General features: G+C 55.0%; 2 protein-coding genes across 7 annotated transcripts; both read left to right on the top strand.

The window, feature by feature from the left end:
• Window positions 1-340: 340 nt before the first annotated feature.
• Window positions 341-10526, top strand: EFS (embryonal Fyn-associated substrate). Of its 4 annotated transcripts, XM_055309125.1 has the most exons (7): window positions 341-1083; window positions 4725-4805; window positions 4892-5003; window positions 5259-5399; window positions 5503-6225; window positions 6588-6677; window positions 7843-10526. In XM_055309125.1, exons 1-7 carry the CDS (start codon window positions 839-841, stop codon window positions 8275-8277), a joined length of 1827 nt encoding a protein of 608 aa, XP_055165100.1. In that variant the 5' UTR covers window positions 341-838; the 3' UTR covers window positions 8278-10526. The 4 variants fall into 4 exon arrangements, with proteins under 4 accessions (XP_055165100.1, XP_055165101.1, XP_055165102.1 ...); XM_055309126.1 differs by lacking the exon at window positions 4725-4805 and having other exon boundaries at window positions 343-1083; XM_055309127.1 differs by having other exon boundaries at window positions 935-1083; window positions 4725-5003.
• Window positions 10527-10612: 86 nt separating this feature from the next.
• Window positions 10613-18557, top strand: SLC22A17 (solute carrier family 22 member 17). 3 transcript variants are annotated; one of them, XM_055309122.1, is made up of 10 exons: window positions 10613-12442; window positions 12623-13132; window positions 13225-13328; window positions 15467-15621; window positions 16222-16387; window positions 16582-16727; window positions 16897-17002; window positions 17163-17380; window positions 17696-17807; window positions 17924-18557. In XM_055309122.1, exons 1-10 carry the CDS (start codon window positions 11966-11968, stop codon window positions 18210-18212), a joined length of 2283 nt encoding a protein of 760 aa, XP_055165097.1. In that variant the 5' UTR covers window positions 10613-11965; the 3' UTR covers window positions 18213-18557. The 3 variants fall into 3 exon arrangements, with proteins under 3 accessions (XP_055165097.1, XP_055165098.1, XP_055165099.1); XM_055309123.1 differs by having other exon boundaries at window positions 12626-13132; XM_055309124.1 differs by lacking the exons at window positions 10613-12442; window positions 12623-13132; window positions 13225-13328 and having other exon boundaries at window positions 15532-15621; window positions 16347-16387.
• Window positions 18558-19194: the final 637 nt, after the last annotated feature.

The raw sequence follows: 19194 nt of genomic DNA on the forward strand, positions 1-19194 counted from the left end.
GAGGAGAAAGGCGCTTCCCCGAGAGGGAGCCGGGAGCCCGGGGAGGGGAGGAAAGGGGAGCGGCGCGCGCGCGGGGCTGAGCCCGAAGGCCACGCGCGACCCCCGGAGCTTTCGCAGCCCCCCAGTGTCTCCGCCCGCCCCCCTCCAGGCGAGTCCACAGGACCCCGGCTCCTGCTCCTTCGCCTTCTCTTTGCTGCTGCTTTTGCTTTGTGGCCTTTCTCTCCGTCCCCAGAGATCGTGGGAGCTGCCCCGAGCTCCGGGGCGCGCCGAGGGGCCCTGCGGAGGGTGCGCGGGCGGGCCGGGGGCGGCGGCGCGCGGGCGGCGAGGTTCCGTCGCGGCGCCCCAGAGCCGCGGGCGAGCGGAGGGCGAGCGTGCGTGAGGGTGACCCTGCCCGGCCGCCGGGGGTGCGAGCGTCTGGGCCGAGCGCAGCCACTTGGGCGCCGCCGCCCAACGGCCACGCGCCCCGGGGCCTTGGGTGCCAACCTGGGCGAGTCGGAAAAGGGGCGAACGTCTCGGGGCGCGCCCGCCCCACCCCCTCGCAGCCGGGCCGCCGCAGGGCCCCGGGCCGCCCCGACCGCGGCCCTGGGAGCCCCGCTCCCCGCAGCGGCCCCCGGGGGGGAGGGCTGGCCCCTGAACTCGCCCGTCCGGCCCAACCGCCCCGGCGGCTTCTCCCAGCGCTCGGGGCGGCCCCGGGCGGCCCTGCGAGGCGTCGAGCGCGGCCCCGAGAGGGAGCCTTCGCCCATGCGGCCCCGGGGGCCGACCGCGGCCTAGGGCACGCGGCTCCGGGGGCCTGGCCCACCCCGCGGCCCCCGGGACGGCACGGAGCGCGCGCCCTTGGATGAGGTCCCGCAGCGACGCCCCGGCCCGCCCCGCTCCTCCTCCTGCCCTGCCGAGCTGCCTCCCATTTGGGGAGTTTTGTGGGTTTTCTTTCTCCTCCTCCAACCTCCGCGGAGGCCACGACTCAGGCGCCGCAGCCGGGGGCCGCCTCCACGGTCCGGGGCGGCCGCTGCTGAAGTCAGCGAAACCGAGCTCGGCCTGGAGCAGGCCGCGCGGGAGGCCAAGGCCATGGCCGCAGCCACGTCGGTGAGTCCACCGGGCTGAGGAGGCTGCAGGCCTTGGGCCCTCACGGTCTGCCCTGCACTCCTGTCACTTTTTATTTCTGCCTTCGCTTTGTCTCTTTGCCTGGGCCCTTCTCCGAAAGGCTGTGTCCTCCCCTCACCCCCACTTTTGTTTCCGTTTCTCCCTCTCCATCCCTAACTCCTTCTGGGTCTAGGTTCCACCTTCTCCCCTCCTCCTCCCCATTCTCCTCTTTTTCTTTCTAGAGGCTACCCCTGGATGGAGGGGAGGGAGCAAGCCCAGCCCCAGTCCCGTCTGCTGTTTCATGGGAGGGAACAGATGGCTACCGGTGGTTGGCAGGGGCTTGTGACTGGGAGGCAAGGAAAAGTTTGGGAGGGGGCTGAAGGAACAGCGGTGGTTCCAGGAGAGTGGGAGAGGCCAAAGAGGCCCTTCTCTAGGGGAAGGATGGAGGGAAGGGGGGAAATAGAGCAAAAGAGGGAGATTAGGCTGGGAGAGAGAGAGAAAATAGAGGGAGGAGGAAAGGTGATGTCAGCCAGCCTCTGGCCACTTTCTGGGGACAAAGGGAGGAGGCAGCTGGCATGATGGGACAGTGGGAGGAGGCCTCCCAGAGAGTGTCAGGCCCAACGCCACCCCCCAGTTAAGGCAGCCACTCCCTCAGCTGGGTCCCTGAGGAGGGGGTAGAGCAGAGGTGGCCACACCCATCATCAATCAGTCTATCAGCAACACTGGCTTGGGTTCCTTGCTTGACTCAGAGGTTTGGCCCCACTGGAGGGAATTCAAACCTTAACACAAGGAGGAGCTCTCCACACAGCCCCACCTCTTTCTGTCCAGCATGCCTTATAGTCTGGATCCAAGCAATTCTGTCCCCTCTCCACCCTTCCCTAGACCCTGTGATTCCCCGGGAATGTAAGGCTGCCGCTTACTCTCTGGTCCCCTCCTAATGGGGACTCTGGGAAGGAGCACTATGAGGCTGGCAAGCCGAGAAGCTTGGCTCCAGACATCCTCCCATACCTCTCAAGGGCAAGTTCAGTTTTTCACTCCCTCTAAGACCAAACTCCTTTGGACTCATATCTCAATCGGTATGATGGTGAGAAGATCTTCACTCAGAGCCTGGGGGGGGGGGGTCCTGAAAATAGTGGGGGTACTCTGATGGAAAGATGCTGGCTCAGGAGCTAGCTGGTCCGCTGGTTGGCTTTGTAGTCCCAGGAGGAGGAGTTTTCTTTTTACCTAGAGGTGGGGGTGGCATTTATGCTAATCAGACTTAGGATCCTAATAACAGCTAATATTTATTGAATATGTGCTGGCCTCTGTGCTGGCCCTAAGCTTTGTCCTGGTTGTTTGATGCATTATCTCTTCCAGTCCTCGAGACAATCCTGTAAGGATAGTGCTGTTATTATCCAGAAATGGATATTTGGATATGGCCATGGAATTCTACAAAGCAGGAAACCAAGGCTTGGGAAGGTCAAACAACCTGCCCAAAGTCACCCAGCTAGAAAAAGAGCCAGGACTCAGCCCCGGGTCTGAGTCCCCCTGCCTAATCCAAAGCACTAATTATTTCTTCTTCTTCCACTACTACTACTACTTCTTCTTCTTTTAAAATTATTTATTTATTTATTTGAGAGAGAGAGCAGGAGTAGAGGCACGGGCAGAGGGAGAGGGAGGAGAAGACTTCCCGATGAGCAGGGAGACAATGCAATGCAGGGTTCTTTCCCAGGACCTTGAGATCACGACCAGAGCCGAAGACAGACGCTTAACCCACTGAGCCACCCAGGAGCCCCCCAAAGCACTAATTTCTAATTTGCAATTAGAAAAGTGCTGAACTAACCAGAAATTTGTGCCATCTGGTTAGCATGTTTTCTTTCTGTGGGACAATATCCTTTCAGAATCCAAAATATACTCAGAAAATGGTTTGATGAGTTTGGAACCAGGCGAAAGGAAAAGCCAGTTTGTTGTTAAAATCCCCACACCATAAGGGCTGAACCACCTTTCCACCCCAGGGAAATGCCAATTAAGAGGAACATGTACTCATGCTGGCTGAGCAGGGCCTCCTCTCCAGGGCCTTGGGGGCCAAATGCAGCCTGCTAGAGATCTTTAGCTTGAGATGTTTTCCTGAATTCGTCAGCTAACATGGATTACCTGCTCAGTGACGCCTAACCACTTGCTCTCCACCATCACTGCCTGGAATCCTGCCAGTTGGCGCAGTCACTTAGCAAGCATAATCAAACCAGAATATTTTTTTGATGCTATGAGTGGTGTAAGTTTTTCTACCAAAGGACAACATGGAACCAGAGCCCTATGAGGGGTGACTGACAAAGCAAAATTAGGTATAATGAAGACTTCATATGCGCTTGAGTCATGTTTGAGTCATGGACTATACTTAACCAAGTGGTTAAGTTACTAACAGAAGAAAAAAAGTAGAACCTCCTGTTTGTGATCTTGGAGAGGCAGTGGGGCAGGGGCGGGGTTTGAGAGCGTGGGCTCTGGGGTCAGACAGCCTGAGGTTCAGGTCACCTCCACCAGCAGCACCCACTCTCTGTTGCGGGCAGAGTCCTACCCTCTCTGTCCTAGCCTTTTCAAATGGGGATAATGATGGCTCCTTCTTCATAAGGATGTTTTGAGATTAAATGAGATGATTAGCATAAAGACTTGCAGTGTCTGGACACATAATTTGCACTTGATATCTGTGACTAACCACCTGAGCAGGTGACTCTCGAAGCAACAAAGCTTAGATGTCCCTACCAGACACAACTGGCAACAGGCTGATAAATGTTTGCTCTTGGCCTGCTAGCTACCCATCTATACACACACAGACACACACACAGTAGCATGTATACTCTTCTCCTCTCCATGGTAACTTCAGCTTCCTCTGATAGAACCTTATTTGCTAAGACTGAGAATAAAACAATTGCTTCAGTTTTTCTTTTCTTCCTTTTTCTGCCGAGGCACTATCTGTGTTGGGTTTTTCCCAGGCTCTCTCAAATTGGTGGGTCTCTGCTGTCACTCAGTCTAACCTGCTTGGGGCAGGGACAGGGGTGGGGAGATGCTGCCTGGAAAACAGGGAATGTGACGGAGGTGGGCCTTCTCAGGGCTTTCTCGTGGCCTTGGAGGAAATTCACTTGACATAGGTTCATTGAGGCCCAATTCCAGGTGAAGCCTTTTTGTAGGGGCTTACGAGTATAGCCATCCCTGTTCTCCCAGAGCTTACAGGGAAAGGGAAGAAACATAAGAAACGAAATAGGCAAATAGTATGAAGTATGATGGAAGAAAACAATGGTGGAGACTGACACAGAATGGGGTGGGGAGAAGAGGGAAGAAAAGACCTCTTGGAGAAGGAAACACTTAAGCAAAACTACAGGATGAAAAGGGACCAGTCAGGTGATGAGTCAGAGCAAGAGCATTCTGGGCCAAGGAAACCACAAGTGCAAAGGCCCTGAAGTGGGAAAGGATTTCTCTAACTCAGGGAATAGAAAGGAAGAGTACAGGGGATGAAGCTGGAGACAAGGCAGGACCCAGTCACGAAGAGCTGAGTCAGGAGTTTAGATTTTTAGCTTGAGGGAAATGGGGAGCTCTGTAATATTTTGAGCACAGGACCTGATGACCTGATACATGTGTGAGACCCCTCTCCCCACTTCCACTTCACCCACCAGGCCCAGCTGGCCCGGGCACTCTACGACAACACCGCTGAGTCCCCCCAGGAGCTGTCCTTTCGCCGAGGGGACGTTCTACGGGTACTGCAGAGGGAGGGCGCTGGTGGTCTAGACGGCTGGTGCCTCTGCTCTCTGCATGGCCAACAGGGCATTGTGCCCGCCAACAGAGTGAAGCTCCTTCCTGCTGGCACAGCACCCCAGCCCAGCCTCACCCAGGTGCCCCCAGCCCAGCCTGGCTCACCATATCCAGCCCCAGAGCATGGCAATGAGGACCAGGAGGTGAGAGCTAGAGCCCTACCAACCCCAAGCCAGAAGAGTCCCATTCCCTTCCACTGGTACCTGCAGCGAAGTGGGGCAGGGTGATCCCTGAAACCACAGCTCTTCACGGATCCTGTGCCGTGTGAAACCTGCTTGCCAACCCTTCCCCATTGGTACAGGGTGGGAGCTGGAAGGGGGTGTAAGCTCCTCTAAGGCATACATTATCTGCTTCCCTGGTCTCCACTCCTGATCCACCCATTTGCCTTGACCTCCCAGGTATATGTGGTGCCACCCCCAGCTCGGCTCTGTCCTACCTTAGGACCACCAGCCGGACCCTGCCTGCCCTCCCCTGATCCCATCTACAAGGTCCCCAGAGGGAGTGGGACCCAACCGGCTGCCCCCGGAGATGCCTTGGAGGTGAGGGCTGGGTGTCCACGTGTGTGTTGGGCAGGGAACTGAGGGCTCCGTGGGCATCCAGTGCTGAGTCTGAGGATAACCGGTGACTCTGCTCCCTCTCCAGGTCTATGACGTGCCCCCCGCTGCCCTCCGAGTTCCCTCCAGTGGTCCCTATGACTCCCCTGCCTCCTTTACACGCCCTCTGGCCCTGGTTGCCCCGCAGTCACCTGGAGAGGATGAAGCTCCCTATGATGTGCCTTTGGCCCCAAAGCCACCATCAGAGCTGGAACCGGATCTGGAGTGGGAGTGGGGCCGGGAACCAGAGCCCCCCCTCTATGCTGCCCCTTCCAACCTGAAACGGGCATCAGCCGTGCTCAATCTGTACGAAGCGCCAGAGGAACTGCTAGCAGATGGGGAACGTGGAGGCACTGATGAGGGCATCTACGATGTGCCCCTGCTGGGGCCAGAGGCACCTCCTTCTCCAGAGCCCCCAGGAGCCTCGGCCTCCAATGACCTGGACACCTTGGCCCTGCTTCTGGCCAGAAGCCCCCCACTCCCACACAGGCCCCGCTTACCCTCAGCTGAGAGCTTGTCCCGTCGCCCTCTGCCTGCCCTGCCTGTCTCTGAGGCCCCCAGCCCTTCCCCAGCTCCATCTCCTGCACCGGGCCGGAAAGGCAGCATCCAGGACCGGCCTCTACCCCCACCCCCACCCCGCCTGCCTGGCTATGGGGGCCCCAAGGCTGAGGGGGATCCAATGAGTGAGGAGGTAGAGGACGATCCAGCAGGACACCGCAATGAGTATGAGGGCATCCCGATGGCTGAGGAGTACGACTATGTCCACCTGAAGGTGAGCTCATCTCCCACCAGCCCCACCAGAAATGACCCCAAGATAACCAGAGGGAGGAGTGAGGAGGCATGGCGCCCAGAGGGACCCTCCCTTTCTTTCCTCCTTCCTCTCTCCACTAGCCCTTCACCCTATGCCCTGGGACCCCAGTACTAGGCCCCATCACTTGTACCAGGGCCACACTCCTAAACCCAGCCTGAGGTCCGCAAGCCATTTGACCCTCCCACCAGAACTCCACTCTCAAGGGACTGCAACCTCTGATGGCGGGAGAGACCTGGGGAAGGGAGGGGAGGGGCAGGAATAAGATTGGGGGCCACCTGCCCTGCTCCTCCACCCCTGCACTGAGACCCTGATCCCTCCCACAGGGCATGGATAAAGCTCAGGGATCTAGGCCCCTGGATAAAGCCTTCCCAGGGGATCCTGAACTGCTGGAGAGGGGGCCACCAGAGCAGCAGGTAACCCTGTGCAGATGGCCCTGGAGAAGGGGGACAGGGAGGAGGAACCAGCCAGGGAGAGAGATTAGGATGGGGATAAGAACTCAGTGAGGCAGAGCTGCAGTTGAGAAGAGTGAGAATTCAGCAGGAAGGACCTGGAACCTGGGAAAGGATATCAGGAATTCAGAAAGCGGGGAAAGAATGTGTTGGAGAGGAATTAGAAAACCAAGCAGCCAGGGAAGCAGAGAGAATTTTGGACTGTGGGTCAGAGCTGGGCGGGGGGCCTTCCGAGGCTCCTTCCAACTGAATTCCTGGGTTCCTAAGAGACCTGGCTTCTAATCCCAGCTCCACCAGTAAGAAGCCAGGAGCCCTGAAGTCACCAGTTAATCTCTCTGGGCCTTGGGAAAAGTGAGGTGGTCTCCTGGACTGTCTAGAATGGTCCTAAGTATAGTAGCTACGGTTTATCGAGTAGTTACCAAGTGCAGACCCTGTGCCAAGTGCATCGCATGTGTCAGCACTAATCACAGCCACCGTTAGTACCCGTACAGTGCTCGTGGTGTGCCACGTTCTGTTCTAGTTCTGTTCTAGGCCCGTTCAACCCGTGGCATTAACTGCCCTGCAGCCATGGGAGGCGGAGACTAGAACTGACTACTCAATATGGGCGGCCGCTGGCCACACACAGCTATTGAGCACTGGAAATGTGGCTTGTCTGAATTGAAAGGCCCTGTAAATAGAAACCACACATCAGATTTTGCAGACTTAGTATGAAAAAAAGTCAGTAATTTTTATATTGATTACATGTTGAAATTATAACACTTTTTATATCTGGAGTTAGATCTTTTTACTTTTTTTAACATGGCTACTAGAAAAAATTTTATTACACATGTGGTTCATGTTATGTTGATACTGGACCCCTCCCCATTTTAGAGATAAGGAAACAAGTTCAGAGATTTGTTGGCAATAGTTTGAATCCAGATTGATCTGACATTGACTCCGGGCACTTTCTGCCACTGGCAATGAGAATTTAGATTTTCTGATGGGCAGAGGGAAGAGCCCAGGTAAAAAAGAAGGAATGAGGAGCAAAGGAAGGGAAGGGGGGAGGAGGGGGGAGGAGGGGGGAGGGAGGAAGCGATTGTAAAAGTAGCACTATTGAGAACCTGCCCACCACCACTCCTCTCACCCTCAGGAGGCCCTGTCCCCAGGGGAGCCACTGGATCTGCCCACCGGAGACCTGCAGCTCCTGCACTTCTACGCAGGGCAGTGCCAGAGCCACTACTCAGCACTGCAGGCAGCCGTGGCGGCCCTGATGGCCAGCACCCAGGCCAACCAGCCCCCACGCCTCTTCGTGCCCCATGGCAAGCGGGTAGTGGTGGCCGCTCACCGCCTGGTGTTTGTTGGGGACACTTTGGGCCGGCTGGCAGCCTCCGCCCCTCTGCGAGCGCAGGTTGGGGCTGCAGGTACGGCGCTGGGCCAGGCATTGCGGGCCGCCGTGCTGGCTGTCAAGGGGGCCGCCCTGGGCTACCCGTCCCACCCTGCGGCCCAAGAAATGGCACAGCGCGTGGCAGAGCTGGCCGGGCAGGCCTTGCAATTCACCACTCTGCTCTCCAGCCTGGCCCCGTGAGGGCCCCTCGGCCCTGCTCTGCCCCTCTCCTGCCTACCCCTTTTGGGCCTTGGGCAGCCAGAGAGCTCTGTTTTAGGGACCAGGAGAGGTGGGGCCATCTTTCCGGTCTTCTCAGTCTCTCACAGAGATGTCCCTCCCCCTCCCGCAGCTTTTTGTACGAGCCGTTTTGTATAAATTATTTATATTTAATATTATTCCCTGCTTTGTCAGGGGCAGGTGCCGGGCCCTTTGGGGCAGGGAGGAACTGGTCTCTTCCCTCGGCCTGGGGTGGAGGTTCTTGGTCACAACACTGCCACCCACCTCTGGAAACTTGGCCCCACAGAAATCAGGTGACTGAAACCTTGGGTCACTTGGAACCCCTGTCTTGTCCTGGTTCTTGGCTCTAAAACATCAGCACCTCACTGTTAGCTGAGGCTGAGGGCAGGACGTTGACTGCGCAGAAGGTGGAGGTCTGGGAGAGGCCCGAGGGCTCCTCCCCCCAGGAGGCAGGACGGAGTGGGGCCTCAGTAAGCCCTGCTCTCTGGTTCTCTGATTCTGCTTCTTGGGTGCTTGGGGAAGGGGCCGGGCCTGATGCCCCTTGGCCAAACCTACAGGACACACACTGTGGACAGAATGTCCTTGGGTTTGGGGGGAGGTTTTGCTCTTATTTTCAACAACTATTCATTCGGCGGGCTTCAGCTCCCATGATGTGCCGAGCACAGTCCTGAGGGTACATTGTGGAGTGGGGTGAATATAACCGAGTCAGTTAAAATAAGTAAATAACAAAATAAACAGGGTGATGTGAGGGACTAACTGGTTGAGGGAGAGGCTGTTGAAGGAGACTTTGGACAGGATGGTTGAGAGGTGATAGCTGAGGGCCCAGGGATAAGAGCCCCAAAGAGAGTCTGAGAACCAGCATTCCCAGAAGGCAGACACTGATTACTGACTGGTGGCCTTTCCCCCAAGACTTCATCATCACACGATATCATTAGAGAGGTGCACGTGTGGAGAGATTGGCCTCACGAGAACCTTGAAAGGTGCCATGCTGAAGAGATCACCCCAGTGAGGTCTGTCTTCAGCTTAGCGCCACAGGAGCACTCTGGCCAACTGGAAAGTGCTGCTGGCTAACCTCTCCTTATGGGTGCCCTCTCTTATGTTAACCCAAGAAGGTCTGGCCCCTTGAATCCCCCTTCCCAGTCCTCCTGCTGACCATCCTTCTGGAGGAGGTGAGGGGCCAAATGAATGCAATGTGTCATTAGTCCATAGTCCTCAAGCTTTGGTGAAATTGACAAGCCATGGCTTAGATGGAAGATCACTCCAGGCACTTCCACTGGAAGAAGTCCAAGCCACCGATCCATTGCTTCATTTGTGCTTTCCCCAGACACCTTGGCACTGTGACTGTGACTGGATTAGAGGCACCCCAAACTTCAATCACAATCTGAGTCTCTTGCCCCACTCTATGCATTTGCCTTCTCCATTTTGGGTTCCTTCTTTCTCATTTCACTCAAAGAAAATTCACTTCCAGATTCTGGGGTCACCCAAACTTACCCTTGGGTGTTGAAGATTTTATATCAGGGCTATTTTTCATCATCTCCCAAAAAGAATGTCAAGAGATCAACCTGGAAATAGAGGTTTCAATGCAAGCCCCAGATCTGCCTTGTGCCTATCTGCAAGTAAATCTTGTCAGTCCCTTTGAGTCCAGGCTTTATCTTTAATAAGAGGATGATCATAATGGTCTCACAGGATTGTGAGGCCATAACAATAAAATGCCTGTAAATGGCCCAGTGCCACATAAAGTTTATTATGTATAACTCCAGGACAAGGATGCCTGGGTGGGTCAGTGGTTGATCCCTGGAGTCCCGGGATCAAGTCCTGCATCGGGGCTCCCTGTGGGGAGCCTTATTCTCCCTCTGCCTGTGTCTGCCTCTCCATGTGTGTCTCGTGAATAAATAAAATATTTTTAAAAATAATAATTCCAGGACAGACACAAGGACACAGACAAATACCCAAGGAATGTTGGCTGTGACAGCACCAAAATAAATCCTAAGGAGATACTGAAATGATTTGGGGTAGGGGAGCAGTGGGAAGCTGCTTAACATATTAGAGCTCCCGTATTTGGAAAATATCTGAACAGAGGAGACAAATTGGAAGTGTATTGTGCAGTGGAGAGAAGAGGCAATCGATTTCCCGGCTGAGACTAACAGGACACCCCTTTCTAGTCCTTAACCTTAGACTAGAAAATAGATATTAAATACCTAATAGATATTAAATCTTTTAGAGAAGTGTGTCTTTAACTTGAATGTACATATACCTAGGGATCTGGTTAAAAGGAAGATTATGATTCAAGGGCTTGGATTCTGCATTTCTAACAAGCTCTTGGATGACATGGGAGCACTGGTCTGTAAATCACTCTGAGTAGCAATTCTAGGGGTTAGGGAAGGCTCTGAGGTGGGTATGCTTGAGCTGAAGGATGAGAACTTGACTAAGGGAGGAGAAACCTTCAAGGCATAAGGACCAAGTTGTGCAAATGCCCTGTGGCATTGGGAAAACTGAATGAAAGAAGGCCAGTGTAATGAGTGCAGTCTGGGGAGAGAAGCAAGGTGGAGCACCAGGGAGTATGGGATCCAGCATGTAGAACCATATGTGAGGCTTCTGGAATATTAGCATTTACCTTGTTGAGGAGGAGAAGCCATTGAAGTCTGTTAAGCAGAAAAGGGAGGTGAATAGATCTGCATTTTGAAAATCACTCCATCTGCACTAGAAATACAGATGGGGAAGGGGGCGGAAATGAAGCAGATGCAGAACACCAGTTAGGAGGCTCAAGAGTCCTGGGCAACAGGTAGCTTGACTAGTGGTGGTAGTGATGTAGAGAAGCAGAGTATCTGAGAACTTGTAGAAAATAAAATGGATTTTGTAAAGGATTTGACATGGGGGTAAGGAGGAGGCATCATAAGGGCTGTCACCTGAGCACCTGGCCACAGTTGAGTGATGAGGGTACCATTCCCTGGGGGGAAAGAAGCACTAGAAGACTGCCATGTTACAGGGGGAAGAGCGTAAGTTTGGTCTTGGATATATTGAGTTTGAGGTCCCTGTGAGTCAACCAAGGTTCAGAGATCCGGTGCTCAGAAGAGAGGTGGGAGCTGGAGATCAGATTTGTATCGTTTGTATCAGGGGTGAATGAGGCCATGGGCATGGGTGAGATTTCAAGGTGAAATGAAAGGGGGACCCAGGACCAAGCCTCAGGATTGCAGACCCTGAATGATGGTGAAGAGGAGGACGAGCCTGCCGTGGAGAAAAGAAGAGCTAGAGAAACAGGATGAATGTGTGAGATTTAGTAGCCAAAAAAGAAAGTGTTTAGAGGAAAGGGTGGTCAACAGTGCCAAATGAAAAACAAAACAAACAACAACAACAACAAAAAAAAAAACCAGTGCCAAATGATGTTGAGAAATGACAAAGACTCAACCGAGGTGGGGGTAGGGCAGTCTTATTTAGAGAATGGCAGCCAGGGCTGCGTACAGGGCCCAACCCAGCCCTCCGTGTGCATACCCTGAACTGTAGATGCCAGTACACACAGCTGTCTCCCAAGTAAGCTACTCCAAGGTGGCCTTGTCCATCCTGTCATCCCCCAAAGCCTAGCACAAGGCCAGGCACATAATAGACACTTAATAAATTTTACTGACAATGAGAGGATGGATGGGAAGATGGATGGATGGATGAGGAGGAAGTGGAAGCAAAGATGGAATCTCTGGCAACTGCCTGGATAGCTGCTATCCTTCAGCTTTCTTTCCTTTTTACCGCAATGACCTGCAGACCCAGGGAACAGAGACAGAGCCCCTGGGCCCTGGCCCCCCTTCCTCCCTCTGACGAAGAGTCTGGACCGAAGGTTCTGCTGACGTGGGAAGGGGAGGAGAGTCTGGAGGAAGGGGAGGGGAAAGCAGCGCAGAGATCGCAGAGACGAAGGAGGCGCCCGCGGCTGCAGAGCTGCGGAGCGGGGTCTCTCCGGCCTCTGACCGCGCATCCGGCGCCCCACTGGGCCAGAGGACAGCGCATCCTTTCGGTGAGGGCCGGCGGGGCCCCTGCAGTCGGCAAGCTGGCTCCCCGGGTGGCCACCGGGACCCCCGAGCCCAATGGCGGGGGCGGCAGCAAAATCGACAGCACTGTAGAGATCACCCCCAGCTCCAACGGAGTAAGTGCCCGCGCCCTGGGGGCTACGCCATCACCCCCCCCTCCCGCGCCCGCGCCCAGCGCCTGGCATCCTGCTCCCGCGCGCCCCCCGCCCCCGACGCCTGCTTCGCGCCCGCCCTCCTCCCTTGCTCTGCGGCTTTCCCCGCTTCTCCGCTTCACCCTTCTGCCCCCCGCCCCCCAGCAGGTCGGGACCCTCGGAGATGCGGTGCCCACGGAGCAGCTGCAGGGTGAGCGGGAGCGCGAGCGCGAGCGGGAGGGGGAGGGCGACGCGGGCGGCGACGGCCTGGGCAGCAGCCTGTCGCTGGCCGTGCCCCCCGGCCCCCTCAGCTTTGAAGCGCTGCTCGCCCAGGTGGGGGCGCTGGGCGGCGGCCAGCAGCTGCAGCTCGGCCTCTGCTGCTTGCCCGTGCTCTTCGTGGCGCTGGGCCTGGCCTCGGACCCCATCTTCACCCTGGCGCCCCCACTGCATTGCCACTACGGGGGCTTTGCCCCCAACGCCTCTGGCTGGGAGCAGACCCCCAACGCCAGCGGCGTCAGCGTCACCAGCGCGGCCCTAGCAGCCAGCGCTGCCAGCCGCGTCGTCACCAGTACGGACCCCTCGTGCAGCGGCTTTGCCCCACCGGACTTCAACCATTGTCTCAAGGACTGGGACTATAACGGGTTGCCGGTGCTCACCACCAACGCCATCGGCCAGGTGAGGCGGCCTGCCGGGCCGCGGGTGTGGGGGTGGGCCAAGAGAGGGGAGCATAGGGCCTGACGCCGGCTATATCCCTCTCACAACCCCAGTGGGATCTAGTGTGTGACCTGGGCTGGCAGGTGATCCTGGAGCAGATCCTCTTCATCCTGGGCTTTGCCTCCGGCTATCTGTTCCTGGGCTACCCTGCGGACAGGTGAGGGCTGCTGTGGGGACAGGGCGAGTAGAGAGAAGGGGATGCTAGGGTGGCTAGCCCAGGCAGGTGGCCTTAGCAGGAGGCCGAAGAGGATTCACTGGACTCTGCAGTCTTCTGGACTTCTTCTGTTTAATGATCTGCAGCCCCAGCCCTGTCTCACCTTCACTTCACTCCCCATCAAGAAATACTCCTTCCATACCTCTTCCGCACAAGAGAATAATACCACCCATTAGCCATCCCCATATCCATGGATCAGTGGCTCATCTCCAAAGATGACAGCCCCATCCCCACTGACTAAAACTCCTACCTTTACAGATCAAAAGTCCTAGCTCATCCTTTATTGTCCCTGTCATCACTAACCACCTCCCTCTGTACCCTCATAGATTCATAGACTCATCCCCAGTAATAGCCCCATCTACACAATGGGCTTCATCTTAACGGTGTTATTCCTACAGATCAGTATGCTAATTCCTAAATATCAAAAGCCGCATTCCCACTGACCTATATAGTTCAACACTACAAATGACTCCACCCCAAAGACCAATAATCATAATAGTACCCCCCCCCAAGAGATTAATAGTCTCATCCTCATGGTCTTCAATGCTCTTAGATCCTCTCAGATCAAAAGCCCAATTCGCATGAATCAATGGCCTTATCTCAAAGACCAACAACTTATCCCTGCCAACCAGTAGCTCTCCCCTGGGATCAAAACTCCCAATTCCTGTGGTTCCTGATACCATCCACTGACCAGGTGCTCCATCTCCACTGACCATCATCATGGATTATTAGACTCATCTCCATCCATCTACAGTCCCATCCAAATGGATTAATAGCTCAACTCCCATAGGTCAAAGGCAACACAACATTCAATAATCCCAAAATCAATATGCCTTCACTGCCCAATAGCCACACACCTGTTGGAAAAATGTTCCTAAACCCACACGTCAACAGCCCATTCTCATCATGCATTACTGGTCTCATTCCCACAGACCAAGAGCATCATTCCTATGGAATAATACCCTCATCCCCAAAAACCAATAATTCAGTCTCCTAAATTCGGTAGCCTTAGCTTCATTAACCAATAAGTTCATCTCCATGGAAAAATGACCCCATTGTATTGGAGCAGTAGCTTCACTCTCAAGGATCAGCCCCCCTTCTCAATGATCAGTGACCCCTATCTTCATCCCTACAGATCAGTGGTCCTATTCTCAAAGATCAGTAGCTCAGCCTCCAAGGATCAGTAGCCCTGTCCTCATTGACTCATAGTCAGTAAGCACCATTGCTGACCAATAGTCTCAGCTTTCCTGGTCTCACTGCCAGCTTATTGATTATCCTTGTGGATTTATATCCCCGTAGATTCATTCCTCATTGACCAATAGCCCCATCCACCCAAGAACTAATGTCCCCACTTCATGAATCAATTGCCTTATCCCCAAAGATCATTTGTCCAATCTTCAAAGATTAATGATCATCCCCATTGATCAATAGTTTTACCCCATGGGTTAACAAATAGTTCTATTCTCATGGATCAGTGGATCTTCTGGCAAGTGACCCCATCCCCACTGACATCTGTATGGATTAAATGACCCATAAACCAACCCATGTAACAATGGCCTCATCCCCCCAAATCAATTATTCAGTCCCCTAAGGTCAATAGCTGTGTCTTCACTGACTAATACTATCCCCATGTATAAGTAGCCAATGACCTCGCCTTCCTAGATCTATAGTTCCAACTCCATATATCAATGACTTCATCTCCTCTGACCAGTCTGAGCAAGACAAGTTCTATCTCCAATGGCCAATAGCTCTATCCCCAAGGATCACTGGTTCCATGTCCCCCAAGCAATATCTAATCTCCTTTAATGGCTGGTCTCACTTCCATGCTCTCGTCTCTGACCAACAGCCTCATCCACAAGAGTCAATCCCCTACATAGCTACAGAGCTACACTCCAGTGCCCAGTAGCCAGACATCAGTTACCCATGGTCCCCATCCCTTCCCATCTTCTCCAGCCCCAGTCCAACTTTTTACCCCGGGGCCTCATCCTCATACCTCCAGCTTTGAAGTGGGCAGCTGGGCCCTACCCGGCAACTCTTTTTCCAGGGAGTCTGGGTGACCAGAGGCCCTTCCCACTTTCCAGGTTCGGCCGTCGAGGGATTGTGCTGCTGACTTTGGGGCTGGTGGGGCCCTGTGGAGTGGGAGGGGCTGCCGCAGGCTCCTCCACAGGTGTCATGGCCCTCCGATTCCTCCTGGGCTTTCTGCTTGCCGGAGTTGACCTTGGTGTCTACCTGATGCGTGAGTGGCAACTTCCCAGATGTCCTTCCATTGAGGCCCATGCCTGCCTGTCTGTATACACAGGCTGTTCCCACTTCCCCCCTAGGGCCCCCTCAGTCTCTTCTCAGCCCCAAATTTCAGCTGTCCAGGATCTCAGCTATCTTTCTGCCCTAGCCTTTGAAGGATCCAGGGACTTTGCTTCTCTCCACACCCCTCCTCCCACCCCACCCCCCCATCTTTAAGGCCTTCCTTGCCCTTGAATCACTGTTGTCAGGGAATGGTGCCTCATTGAAAAATGAAATCCTGAGTAGCTGTATGCGGTTGGGCAAGCATTGATAATGCAGGTCAGATAAAAAGTCTGATGTGAGAGGAACTGTAAAGTAGGAATGCCGAACACTCACTCACCAGGGACTCTGACCCTTGAGTCCTCCTAGGTTTGAGCAGGAGAAGAGAGAGGACTGAACAGTCTCTCCACTCTTTGCCATTCTGAGGTTAGTCTGTGGGAGGTGATAGCTGCAGCCTCCACTCAGGGTCTGACCTCGCTCTCTGTCCCTCCTTCCCTCTCTCTCCCATCCCTCTTTCCCCCCTGGCGTCTCCTCCCTGTCCCTGCTGTATCTCTAGGCCTGGAGCTGTGCGACCCAACCCAGAGGCTTCGGGTGGCCCTGGCAGGGGAGTTGGTGGGGGTGGGGGGTCACTTCCTGTTCCTGGGCCTGGCCCTTGTCTCTAAGGACTGGCGATTTCTGCAGCGCATGATCACCGCTCCCTGCATCCTCTTCCTGTTTTATGGGTTAGTATCATCCTCCACCTGTTGTCTGGCCATTCCCACCTCTACCTCCAGCCTGGCTCTGGCCCGGAGACCCTTCCTCCTCTCCACTACCCCTTGTTCCCACCTTTCCCAGCCCCAGCCCCTCAGAGGTGGAGTTTCCCACCCCTGGATCAGGAGACAGAAGACCTGAGAGTGCACCCCTACTCTGTCCCTAGCTGGCCTGGTCTGTTTCTGGAGTCTGCAAGGTGGCTAATAGTGAAGCGACAGATTGAGGAGGCCCAGTCCGTGCTGAGGATCCTGGCTGAGCGGAACCGGCCCCATGGGCAGATGTTGGGAGAGGAGGCCCAGGAGGCCCTGCAGGGTAAGAGACAGGGGTCCCTACAGGTGATAGACACCTCACATGCACACATGATAGTATCCTCTCCATGGTTATATCTGTGCCACATCCCAGGGTCCCCACCACCCACGTGGGATGACCCTGGGTTCTCAGCTGTTTCTTCTAACAGACAGCTCCTCTCTCTTTCCCAAAGACCTGGAGAACACCTGCCCTCTCCCTGCAACATCTTCCTTTTCCTTCGCTTCCCTCCTCAACTACCGCAACATCTGGAAAAATCTGCTTATCCTGGGCTTCACCAAGTGAGCCTGGGTGTCTGAGCCAAGGGCCAGGCCAGTAGCTGGAATGGGGGCTGGCTGGGTGGGGAAGGCCTAAGGACCCCTGCAGAGGGCAGCCAGGGCAGTGGAAGGCTATGTGGATGGGGATTCAGACACTCCTCTTTGTTTTACCCCCTTCTCACAGTTTTATTGCCCATGCCATCCGCCACTGCTACCAGCCTGTGGGAGGAGGAGGGAGCCCTTCGGACTTCTACCTGTGTTCCCTACTAGCCAGCGGCACAGCAGCCCTGGCCTGCGTCTTCCTGGGGGTCACCGTGGACCGATTTGGCCGCCGGGGCATTCTGCTACTCTCGATGACCCTCACTGGCATTGCGTCCCTTGTCCTGCTGGGCCTGTGGGATTGTGAGCATCCTCCCTTCCCCACAGTGTGGGCTGAGCAAAGGAACCCCAGCAGAGGTGCTCCAGACAGAATCAGCCACTGCTCCTGGCATAGGCCTCCCAAGACCAGACCCTGCTCAGATCTTCCACAGTCCACCTTCCCTGTCCCTCCCCCCCTCCCCCCAGCCACACAACCCTGTCTGTTCTCCCAATCAATTAGTGGATGCCCAGAGCCCACCTGGCTAGAGCCATGGGATCAGAGAGCCAAAGGGATGATGCCAGGACCTAGACCGAGCATGATCTCTTCACCTCTGTTCACATCCTCCCTTGGTCCTCCAGATCTGAACGAGGCTGCCATCACCACCTTCTCTGTCCTTGGCCTCTTCTCCTCCCAAGCTGCTGGCATCCTCAGCACCCTTCTTGCTTCTGAAGTCATCCCTACCACTGTCCGGTGAGAGCAGTGCTGTTCTGGCTGAGGAAGGGCCTAAGGGAGGCGGGGAGGCTGCTGGAGAAGGGTTGGGGTGAGGCCCACAGCTAGAGGCTGAGTACCTCCTCCCTCTCTCCCAGGGGCCGAGGCCTGGGTCTGATCATGGCACTGGGGGCTCTTGGAGGGCTAAGTGGCCCAGCTCAGCGCCTCCACATGGGCCATGGAGCCTTCCTGCAGCATGTGGTGCTGGCAGCCTGTGCCCTCCTCTGCATCCTCAGCATCATGCTTCTGCCGGAGACCAAGCGCAAGCTCCTGCCCGAGGTGCTCCGGGATGGGGAGCTGTGCCGCCGGCCTTCCCTGCTGCGGCAGCCACCCCCCAATCGCTGTGACCATGTCCCACTGCTTGCCACCCCCAACCCTGCCCTCTGAGTGGCCTCTGAGCACCCTGGCAGGAGGCTGGCTTATACTGAAAGGTGGCATAAGGCCCTGGCAAACAGATTGGGAGGACTGGTGAGGAAGGCAGGGCTGCCCAGGAGACTGAGAGGCACCTCACGCCAGCCATCAAGGAGGGCTCAGAGGGCTGTCCCCACCCCCATCTCCTCCCTGCTGCTTTGTGTTCACTTCCTTGGCAAGAGTCAGGGGACAGGGAGCGAGCTCCACAGTGTAATCACTAGGTCTGGGCATCATCCTGCGCCCAAAGACATCCTCCCAGACCTCATTCTTTCTTGCTCTATCATTCTGTTTCAATAAAGACATTTTGAATAAATGAGCATACCATAGCCTGGACTTCCCTCCCTTCTGTTGTCCTGTCTCTTGGGGGAAGGTTTCTTTGAGTGGAACCAAAATCAGTAATAATCTCCCTCCCCACCTCCTTGTACCTTGCCCCGCTGTTAACTTACAGCCACCACCTTTAGGGATGACTTGCTCTGCTGCTCAAGACTGGGCTAGACACTTAACAAACTTCACTTAACCATTTAGTCCTTCCAACACCACAAGGTAGGTGTTTGGATCAATTAACAGTTCTTTTGTTATTGCAAGCAATAAAAACTGCTATAATGAAGTTAAACAAAAAGGGGAATTTATTAGAGGGACGTGGTGGGGAGCTCACAAAACAAAGAGAAGCAGAACTAGTCATAAAAGTTCAGGAACCAGAGAGGCCCACTGGTCCAGGGAGTAGGGACTGGGGCCTCACCTGGATGAATGACCACCAGTGGGATTCCATCCCACTGAAGATTCACTTCCAAAGAGCAAAAGCCTGGCTAGCTTGAATAACATACCTGCATCCCCACCCATGTTACTGAGAACCGGGAAGATGGAATGCAACTGAGTGCTGTTAGCAAAAGTAGGACTGGATATTGTGCAGGTAAAAACGACAGATGCCCACTACAGTATTCTTTTACAAATAAAATTG

This window comes from Nyctereutes procyonoides, unplaced genomic scaffold (genome assembly GCF_905146905.1).
Source record: "Nyctereutes procyonoides isolate TBG_1078 unplaced genomic scaffold, NYPRO_anot_genome, whole genome shotgun sequence".
NCBI classification, from domain to species: Eukaryota; Metazoa; Chordata; class Mammalia; order Carnivora; family Canidae; genus Nyctereutes; species Nyctereutes procyonoides.